The sequence below is a fragment of the Echinops telfairi genome, unplaced genomic scaffold, assembly GCF_000313985.2.
Source record: "Echinops telfairi isolate 266 unplaced genomic scaffold, ASM31398v2 ScPeMD7_25;HRSCAF=90, whole genome shotgun sequence".
NCBI lineage: Eukaryota > Metazoa > Chordata > Mammalia > Afrosoricida > Tenrecidae > Echinops > Echinops telfairi.
Window position 1 is genome coordinate 3748129 of NW_022103922.1, and position 10912 is coordinate 3759040.

Genomic DNA, 10912 nt, shown 5'->3' on the forward strand with positions numbered 1-10912 from the left:
GCCCGAGCAGCGGGGTCCTCTCCTGGGCACGGGGGCACAGTTCAGCGTTGGCGCTCCACCTTCGTGCCTTCGGTTAGACCAGGAGCTTCTGGACAGAGCAGCAGGGAGCCCAGACTGCACAGGAGCCAACAATGTTGCCCCCACGCAGCCTTTTGGAAGCTGAAACTGCGTAAAGAAGCAACGGCCATTCCCTCAAACTGAGACACACACACACACACACACACACACACACACAATCACGCACACAATCTCTCTCTCTCCCAGCCACGGAGCCGATCGACTCGCAGGGACCCCGTAGGACACGTAGAGCTAACCACAGATGTTCATTTCCAAGGAGGTCACAATGTTGACCGGCACAGACAGCCTTGTCTTTCTCCCTCGGGGCGCCTGTTGGTTTCCAACTGCTGGCCTGGCCTTGTGGTGAGCAGCCGACCCGCATGATCCAGTGTGTCACCCAGGCTCCTCTTCGTCCCAACAACACCCACCCAAAACAAACAAGCAAACAAAAACCCCCTTACTGGCATCAAGTGGATTCCAGCTCAACGGGACCCTCAGGACAGGGTGGAACCGCCCTATCAGTTCCTGAGACTATAATTCATCTCGGGGGTGGAAAGGCCCATCTCGCTCCCAAGGAGCGAGCAGCTGGTGGGTTTGAACCGCCAACCTTGCAGATTGGAGCCCAACACGTAACCACCGTACCATCGCCGAGGCTCCTCTGAATTGTATCAAAGAGCACATCAAACCCAAATTGACGCTGGCACGCAGTGCCGCAGAGAGCGGGGCGGATGATGAAGAGGTGCTGCGTGCCCTTCCTGGACAGGCATGGGGCACCCTCTTCCTGTCCCACATGCAGGGCCCGCCATGACACACAGCACCCCCTCTCCTCTGTCCTTCGAGCAGACCCCCTTCAGGATTTCTCTCTGTTGGCCAAACCCAGTCCCGAAGGAGCCCTGAGGGCACAGGCACATGCGTGCTGGGCTGCTGATGCAGGTTGATGGTCCAGAACCCGCCAGGTCAGCCCACTCACTCAGCTACTAACCGGAAGGTCACAGGTTCAGGGGCACACGGAAAAAAGGCCTGGCAACATACTTCCAGAACACCCACCCCTGAAACCATATGGAGCCCTGCCCTCCTCTGCCATGGGCCGGGATCCTCCCCCGTGGCACTATCAGGCTGAGCGGGTGTGGGGTGCAGAGAGCAAGACACGGGGCTCCCTGAGCCCCATTCTCCGTGGGCTCCCCTGGAGATGACATCGTGAAACACAGGGTGAAGGTACAGCCCTGGAAGAAGCGCCTTTGGGGATCAGTGAGCCGCCCTCACATGGTGGCTCCCCACAGGAGGACTGCGTTCCACCGCTTCTCCGTGGCTCCAGGCCTTTCTTCTGAGGCACCTGCGGCAGTGCATTGCCCAGGGGCACCTGTGTGTTTTGTGCTGCTCCCGGCCGCATCACCCAAGCAGGCCTCGCTGAGAGTGCCCACTGCCATCAAGCCGGTTCCGACTCTCAGTGCCCATCTAGGACAGGGCAGAACTGCTCCTTCGTGTTTCCAGGGAGCCCGGTGGCGCAGCGTCTCACACACTGGGCTGCGAACCCCGAGGTCAGCAGTTCAAACCCACCAGCTGCTCCTTGGAAGAAAAGTGAGGCTCTCTGCTCCTGTAAAGATCTCTTCTGTCCTGTAACATCACTGTGAGCATCTTTGACTCATGGCAGTGTTGTGTACTTAACTGGTCATGGGAGCCAGGGGCCTCCTTGCCCTGCTGGGAGCGACTGGTGGGTTTGAACTGCCTCCTTAGTATCAAAACTACACCCTCGGAGCCCCTGTGGGGCAGTTCTGTTCCATCTTCAGGAGCACTCACTGCAACCACTGTGGGTTTCTGAGACTGTAGCTGTTTACAGGAGTAGAAAGCCCACGGGGCTGCTACTGGTTTTGAACTGCCGACCACACAGATCACATGACCACTACACCACCAGGGCGCCTTCCATCCAGGAGGGTCACTGTGGATGAGAACCGAGTAGAAGACCGTGGGCTGGGTTGGATTTGGGAATGCGGGCAGTCAGCAGGAGAACCACCCCGTTAAACCTGTTCAGAAGGACGCGGTTCCTCGGCCAGGCCCAGGAAGGCCGGTTTGCTAATTGCTTTCATGCCCTGAGTAATTGCTTTCAGGCCTGAGAACCGAGCTCCCGCCCAAGCTCAGCCTGTTGGTTTCCTCTCCTGCCCCGAGGCCCCTGCAGAGGGAGGTCCTCAGGCCTCCTGGGACAGCGGGTGCTGCACACCGCTTCCACCGGAACTCGGGGACCCGGCCAGGGTGTGCTTTGAGGGGCCTGACTGGGCGCCGCGCAGGCTGGGGCCAGGGTGTCCTTGGCTCTCAACGGTCAGGTGGAGCTGGTTGTGACATTGATGTCACCTGGACACAGTCCTTCATGGCGTCAGTGGTCAGTAACTGAGCCCCCCAGTGAGCACGGTCCAAAGAAGCCACTGTGCCCACCCACAAGCACCCAGAAGGCAGCCACAGGCCCCAGTGTTGCAGACCTCCTTGGGGGTCCTTGCTCAGGTGGCCTCGTTCACAGGGAAACACTGAGTGCTGGCATACAGGCCTGAAGGTCAGCAGTTCAAGGCCACCGGCCCACCTGCGGGAGAAAGACGGGGCTTTCTACTCCTGGAAAGAGTTAACAGTCTCGGAAACCCCTGTCCTACAGGGGGCTGCGAGTTGGCATGGGCTCAGGGACACTGAGTCTGGTTCAATGTAAATAAGGGGAACAAAGCGGTTTCATTCTTCTCACACGGCCTCCGTATTGGGGGGCAGTTCTGCTCCGCCCTGTAGGGTGGCTGTGGGTCAGGTGACCTGATGGCAAGGGACGGGTTTTAGTGTAACCCGTTGTCCAGCACCAGGGATGACTTACTTGGAGAAAGTCAAAAGCCATTGTTGCATGTCTAGCAGGGTCTGTGAGTCTCTGGGAGCAGATGGGTTTCTGCATCAGGGCCTGGGGGCACAATCCAGTGTTACCCAGCGCACACTGGGGGCTTGACTGGCCCTGTCCCCCCCTGCGTCGGTCAGTCTAATGGGTTCACTTCAGGGCAGTGATGAAGGGGAAATGCGCCCCCCGACTCCCGGAGCTGGGCCCTGAGCCAGCCCTCTCCCCATCCCACCCTGGTCTGCCCAGGCAGCCTCTCCCCCACCCCGCCCTCCCCGTCACTGAGCGTCTTCCCTCACTCTGCCTTCCAGCTCTGCTCCTTCAGAAAAGGACCCTGCCAGGCCCCGTGGACCCTCCTGTCAGAGAGACAGATGCTGTGTGGCTGCTCTTGGCAACGTTCGCGTGTGGGCCGTGTGTCTCGGCGGCCACCTATCTCCTCCTCTTCTTCCTCGCTGTTCTCCCTCCCTCTCCCCTGGCCCTGGGAGCACGTCCAGCACAGAGCCAAAAACCCCAAACCCGAACCCAAGCCCCCCCACCTTCAGAAGTTGATTCGGACTCAGAGTGAGTGACCTTGTTCAGAGATTGGAACCCCCACCGGAAGGAGGACGGGTGGGTGTGAACCGCCGCCCCGAAGGCTAGCCGCTCAGCACGTCAGCCCCTGAGCCACCGAGATGCCTGGCACCTCGTTAAAGAGCCCTTCGTCAGTGCCACCTAATGAAGGTATAGGTGGTGCCAGGTGTAGTCACCACCCCTGCCCTGCCAAGACTCAGGTGCTCTCCGGGGACGCCCTTGGGGCCAGGGCATTGTGTTGGAAAGCAGACCCTTTCAGGTATGCAGGGATGTGAGTGGGGACTGACGCAGTGGGTGACGGGCACCCACACGCCACAGAATGCGGACCGTGTCCCCCTGTCCCAGCCGTGGCTGCAGCCGCTGTGTCCGCCCACCTCGCTCGGGTCGCTGTGTGTCCCACTGCCCTCTGCTTTCTGATGTAGCCACGGGAAGGGCACCGTCTGTGCCAGGGACCGGCGTTTCTCACCAAGAGCACATCTCACCTCTTCTGCTGAGGCGGCAAATTGCGTCCTTGGGGCTCGGGGCTCCTCCACCAGCGTCGCGGTGGCTCTGTTGTGGAGTGGTGCCATGGGACAATGAACCTCCCCGGTGAATTTCAAACCCGGCTGGTGCCCAGTGTTTAAGCCCAGCGTTCACTTGGAGATAAGGCAGTGTGTCCCAAACCTCAGGGATTTTTCTGGGGCTTCAGAAAGCAGCAAAGGGAGGGGCCGCCACATTTTGGCTCTTAACTGGGATGCATTTCTTCGGGCCCTAAATCCCAAAGTGGTAGCCGGGCAGCTCGTGTTCCAACGGCTTTTGGCAGGGGGGACAGAGAAGTGAACATTTGTCCTTGCGGTTGAAAATGCTCAAACTGAAAAAAAAAAAAAGAAAATGCTCAAACTGTACTGTGGGGTGGGGGTGGGGGGGTGCGTAGCTGTGAAGAAACCCAGGGAAACCCATCCATGGGGTTCACACTAGAATGCCTGCATCGGGCAGTAGGTGGTAGCACCCGGGGACTCCTGTCTTATCTTCTCTGGAAGGTTTTGGTAACAGATCAGGCTATGCATCTGGCTGCTCACCGCAAGGTCAACAGTTCAAAACCACCAGCCGCTCCTCAGGAGAACGAGGAGGCTCTCTACTCCTATAAAGATTGGCAGTCTCGGAAAGCCATAGGGGCGGTCCTCCCCTGCCTGTAGGGCCGCTGTGAGCCAGCACAGACTCGATGGCAGCGAGTTTGGTTTGGGGGCGGTTTTTAAACGTGGCTTTTCTGTTCTTTAAGCAAGTGCGTGCTGGGTTCAGTCTGTCCTGGGCAGGGTTTCTGGGTGGGGGGAGGGGGTCTGGTTTGACATGGCAGAGAAAGGGGCACGCTCCGCAGGGGCACAGCTCGCTTCGGAAGGGCGGCGTGCTGCTGGTGATGTGGGGCCTGGGGAGGCCTGTTGTAGCCGGGTGTTCTTGGCTGGCGTCCCACGGCGCCCTCAGGACCCGCAGAACACTGGGGTCGATTGTGCCTCTCACTGGGCTTCCTGAGGTGACCGGCGACCGCGGGAACACGGAGCCTTTCATGCAGTGGCTGGCACAGGAGAGACAGGGCCTCTCTGTGGTCGTGTTTAACTCCTGGCACGGGCGCCTGGGCGCACACACGCGCTTTCAAAAGGGCCCGATTTCCTGTTTTCATTAAGCAAACAGGGCAAGCCAACCAGCTGAGTGAGGGGGGCGGGGTCACCCCAGCCGCCGCCCGCCTCCATTGGTGAGTGCTCGGCCTATGGTGCTCTGGGGCGCCTGGCCAGCCCACTCCACAGGGCGCCACCTTCCCTATGGTGAGGCCCAGCCCAGGGCCAGCGAGCTCCCTGGCAGCAGCAGGGCCCTCTGGGTAGGTGAGTGGCTGGTGTGGGCTCCTGCAGGGGGTGGCCGGGCTGGTGGGCAAGCCGGCGGGTGGGTGGAATGGCGCAGGGCCTTGGCCCCGCCACCCCAATACCTCTAGAGCCGGGAAGAAAGGCTGTGTGAGACGCTCAGGTCCAGAGACCCGGCTGGGTCCCCAGGCGGCCACGTTATAGACTTGCTTGCGGGCTAGCAACCCCAGGGAGCCTTGCTTGGCCCCACAGCCGGCTGCCTCTGCCTGACACCGGAGCCTGCAGTTTCTCTTTGGCTATGGAATGCCAAGCAGTCCTGGGAACGGGTCTGGCTGCATACTTTGAGTGAGTTCTCCGTGTGGAAGCCGCGGGGAGGCTGGAGCGCTGGCTTCCGGACGCCAGTCCTGCCGGGCTGCTTCATCCGGAGGCCAGAAGAGCCTATCCTCGTGCAAGCAGAGCCCTGTGCCCGCACGTGCGTGCGGGTTTCAGACTCGAGATCCGCAGCACCATTGCCAACGACAGGAGCTCCCCCACCACCCCCACCACCCCCAGCTAACCTTGAGGGTCAGTGGTTCGCTCCTTGGGCGAAAGACAGGGCTGAATCAGAAAAATTTGGTTTGGGGAGGATGCGTGGCCCTTTCTGCAGACTCCGCCACCTTTCAGGTGTGTTCGCCCCAGCGTCTGAAGGGAAAGCCCGCGTGGAGGCAGGAGTTAAAGTGTGCGCTGTCAGGTGTAAAACGTTCAGCAGGGAAGGGGCTGGAGGGCAGACAAAGCTACGGCCAGAGGAGCCCAACAGGTGGGTTTAAATACCGCGGATAAATGGGGGGCGGGGCCACACACGCTCACATTCTCTCGCTCTCTCACGCACCACCTGTCTGGAGCTCTGAACTGCGTAGGTCACGTTGATGTGACTCCGGGCCGACGCAGGCGGCCTTGCTGCGACGTCTGCAGAGACACAGCTCGGGTGGGCAGCAAGGTTGGAGGGGAGCTGGGGTGTTTCCTATGTAGAAAGGCTTGCTTTCGCCCTCGCCGGCATGGCCCTGATGTCAGGGCCCCGGCTGGCCCTCATTTCATCCTCCTTTGCCTCTGGGTGGGCTCCTTCGCTTCGCACGTTCAGACGAAGGCCTGTCTGTCTTGTGACGCAGAGTATTTATGTATAAAAGCCACCCAAGCAGGGAAGACCCTTGTTTCTTCCTCTTGAGCTCGGGGAGGTTTGGGGTGGCAGTGGTTATAAGCAGGAGGCACCCTGAGGAAGGCCAGCACAGGTGGAGTGACGTCTGTCCGCGTTGTTAAGTAAATCTCTCGCTGGTGGTGCAGTGGTTGTGCGTCAGGCTGGGATCCGCCCTGCCGGTGGTGCACAACCAGGAGCAGCTCCGAGGGAGAAAGGCGGGGCTTTCCTCTCCCGTGAACAGTTACAGCCTTGGAAACCCGCAAGGGTCACTGTGAGTCAGCATCGGCTGCCCCGGCTGGTCCTTGGTGTGCAGGCAACATGCAAGCTCACAGGCAGGCACCAGGGGCCACCTGGATGCCTTTTAGCAAGACCCAGGGACCACAGTCCTTCCCGCCCAGGCCCACCGTCCACCACTCTGTGATTCCAAGACTTAAAGAGAAGAAAACCTCGCTGCCTTCAAGTGGATGCTGGCTCACAGCGACCCTCCAGGACAGGGGAGATGTACCCCTGTGGGTTCCCAGACTGACTCTTCACACCATGGCTGCAGCCACGGGCTCAGGCCTTGGGACCGTTCGTTGTGAAGATGATGCAGGACCGGGCAGCGTTTCCTTCTGTTGTGCACGGGATTGCTATGGATCAGAACCGACACCACGGCAACTCCGGGAGCAGAAAGCCTCGTTGTTCTCCCTTGGAGCGGCTGGTGGTTTTGAACCACTGACCTTGCGGTTAGCACAGCGTGGACCCACTGCACATCCAGGCTCCTCTTACACATTGTGCACTAGCAGCCTTCATGCCCACTGTCCACATCCAGGGGACGCAGTAGCCAGCAAACACAGCGTGTGTTGGAAACACGCTTTCGGGATCTGTGCAGGATCCGTTCTTAAAGAAAGGGCACTGGCAAGGGTTCCTGCTGCGATCGGCTCATGCAAGGTGCTGCCTCCTGCCCTGATTCGAAGCACCGGGCAGGCGGGCGGGTTGAGTGCACGTCTGCTCTGTGTTTGCCCCGCAGGAGTCAAGCATAGAGAGGTCTGCCGGGCTGCTCACGTCAGCGTGTGTGTGTGTGTGTGATGATGTAGCTTTCTAATGCCCTCCCTTTCCCTCTCTCTCTGTTAGGAAAAGCGGGCAGCGTTCTGAACGGAGACCATGACACAGACCAGAGGGACCCTTACTCGGTGGAGACCCCCTATGGGTACCAGCTAGACCTGGACTTCCTCAAGTACGTGGACGACATTCAGAAGGGGCACACTGTCAGGAAGGTGACCATCCAGAAGCGGCACAAGCCCTCGGCCCCATGCCTGGAAGCCAGGGCCGCACCTGGCCAGCAAGGCGGCTGGCCCTCCACGGAGTCCCTCTCCACCTCCAGCAGTGACAGCCGCCACTGCCGCAGCTTCCTCCCGGACAGCAGCCACGCGACTTCCACGCCCGTCCCCCGGCTGCCCGCGCCGCTGGAGCCCACTCCTGCCTCCCTTGCCGTCCCGGACAGCCGGCACCCGCCGCCTGCCTCACCCCAGCTCCCCAGGCACAACCTACATGTCACCAGGACCCTGATGGAGACGCGGAGAAGGTTGGAGCAGGAGAGGGGCGCCCTGCAGCCGGCCCCGGGGGACCTCCGGCGGCCCAGGCTGGCCAGCTTTGGGGGCATGGGCTCCACCAGCCCCCTCCAGTCCTACGTAGGCCCCGGGAGCCACAACCCACCTGGGCCCCAGCTTCAGAATGGTTTTCGAGGCAAGGGGGACCACGGCGGCTACTCCATGGCCTCGGCCACCGCGTCCTCCGTGGGGAGCTCCCTCCGGCACAGCCCGCTGAGCTCGGGCATGTCCACGCCAGTGACCAACGTGAGCCCGCTGCACCTGCAGCACATCCGGGAGCAGATGGCCGTGGCCCTGGGGCGGCTGAGGGAGCTGGAGGAGCAGGTGCGCACCATCCCCGTGCTGCAGGTGAAGATCTCCGTGCTGCAGGAGGAGAAGCGGCAGCTGGCCTCGCAGCTGAAAAGCCAGCGGGCCGCCCCGCCGGCCGAGGGCCTGCGCCCAAGGTCCTACAGCGCCGGCAATGCCTGCCAGCTGCCACAGCTGGCCCAGGCCCGGCGGTGCCGGGGCGGCGAGCTGTACATCGCGGATGAGGACGAGCAGCTGGAGAGTGTGGGGCAGAGCGCGCAGAGGCTGCAGGAGTTCCGGCAGCTCGCGGCTGACATGCGCGCCCTGGAGCAGAAGATCCAGGAGAGCAGCTGCGAGCCCGCCCCGGCGCCTCCTGACTGCCGGTCGGTGGCAGTGGGCGCCGACGAGAGCATGCATGAGGTCGTGGTTTACCGCCGGGACCTCACGTCCCACCAGGACGTGGCAGTGGGGACGGCCCCCGAGAGGAGGCACTGCGGGGTGGGCGTGAGCGAGGCCATGCTGGGCATGAGCACGGAGGCCGAGCAGGAGATTGAGCTCCAGCAGCAGGCGATTGACACCCTCAAAGAGAAGATCTACCGTCTGGAGGTACAGCTGCGTGAGGCCACCCACGACCGGGAGATGACCAGGCTGAAGCAGGAGCTGCAGGCCGCCAGCTCCCGGAAGAAGGTGGACAAGGCCACCATGGCCCAGCCACTGGTCTGCAGCCGCATGGCGGAGGCCGTGGTGCCCACTCGGGACCAGACGGTGGGCAACCACGTGGACGTGGCTGACGCCTGCGTGGGGTCTGCCGTGGAGACGCGCAGCACTGGGGTCTCCTGCCGGCCCGACACGCACAGCATCTCCGTGGGGCCCGAGCAGCCCATGGACCGATGGGTTGTCAGGGAGCGGGTGGACGTGCGCAACCAGTGTACCGGGCGGTCCACGGAGATGTGCAGCAAGGCTGTGGACGTGCGCATCAGCGTCTGTGAGACGGGCAGCAACACGGAGGAGTCCGTGAGCGACCTGTGCCTCCTCCAGACCCACCTGAGCCTCCCCGACGTGCGGTCTGTCGGCTGCGGGGACTGCTCGGTGGACGTGGACGTCAGCCCGCAGAAGGCCTGCGTCTCCCGGGGCGTGAACACAGAGGCCATTGGCCTGGCCGAGGCCGCCGTCCTGGCAGTGCCCCTTACTGCCAGCCAGCACACCAGCACCGCTTGGGCTCAGGAGGAGCGCAGCACCAACACTGAGGCGGCCACCCTGGTGGAGTCAGGCACCAACACGTGTCTCAGCACCTCGGACAAGCAGACCAGCACGGGGACCGTGGCCACGAGGACGGTGGCCGTGGGGGAAGGCCGAGTGCGGGACGTTGGCGCCCCGCCCAAGACGCGGTCCGTCGGGGTGGGAACGTGGCTTTCTGGACACGCTGGCTTCGACAAGCCGTCGGCCGTGAAGACCAGAGATGCGGGCGTGGGGCAGGTCAGCATTCACGACCACTACCTCGTGGGTCTGAGGATGAGGAGCATCGCCTGTGGCCCCCACCAGGTGACCCCGGGGCTGACCGGCAGCCGCAGGAGTGTTGGCGTTGGAGACGGGCCTGTTGCCGAGTTCCTGGAGGGCCCCCCAGCCCAGGCGCCTCCCGGCATGGTGGCCGGCTTGGACCACTACATCGAGCGGGTCCAGAAGCTGCTGGCTGAGCAGCAGATGCTGCTGGCTGAGAACTACAGTGAGCTGGCCGATGCCTTCGGGGAGCCCGGCTCGCAGATGGGCGCCCTCAACTCCCAGCTCCTCAGCACCCTGTCCTCCATCAGCTCTGTGATGGAGTCGGCCCGCTCCGAGGAGCTGAGGGGCACCAGCTACCAGAAGGTCAGCCTGGGCAAAGCCAGAGGTAGGTCAGACGCCGAGGGGCTAGGCTGGGCTGGGCGTGGCGGGGTGGGGTGCACTGGGCTGCGGGGAGGTAGAGATTCCCTTCCTGCAGACCGCTGGATCCCTCCCTGGGGCCCGGGAGAAACCTCCAGCAGGGTGGGGGCTGGCATGAAACCCACCCGCAGCAGTCCTGGGGCTCATTGTCGGCATGAGCTGAGGGCTGGGGCGGGAAGAAGCCTGGGAAGCAGCTGCTGGGCTGGGCGGCCCAGAGGCTGCCCCCCTCGCCTGCCGGTTTGCGAGGATCCAGTCCTCCACCTTCCTGTGACCCTCAGGGCCTGCCTAACAAAAAGAAACCCCCCCCCACACACACACCATGGGTCCCACGGTCCTGTCAGGGTGATGCTGTGTCTCGGCTCTGCCTTGCAGGGCAGTGGGGAAAACACTCCCCTGGCCCCAAGGGTTTCCAAGGCTGCCCGTCTCTATGGGAACAGACTGCCACATCGCTCTACTGCAGAGCAGGTAGTGGGATCGAACCCCTAACCTTTCCCTCCCAGCCTGGCACTTCCCCACCACTGCACCCCAGACTCTAGACTGGAGAGAGACTGACCCGCTGCTGTCGAGTCGGTGCGACTCACAGCACCCCCATAACACAGGCTAGAACTGCCCCTGGGGATTTCCGGGAACAGAAAGCCTC

The 10912-nt window shown here is 62.3% G+C and overlaps 1 protein-coding gene across 1 annotated transcript in view; it reads left to right on the forward strand.

The window, feature by feature from the left end:
- KANK1 (KN motif and ankyrin repeat domains 1) overlaps nt 1–10912 on the forward strand; it is a 79352-nt gene that overhangs the window by 55101 nt on the left and 13339 nt on the right. The window contains exon 3 of the mRNA XM_045289366.1: nt 7595–10240. Coding sequence (XP_045145301.1) covers nt 7595–10240 — 2646 coding nt within the window. The remainder of the gene's footprint in view (nt 1–7594; nt 10241–10912) is intronic.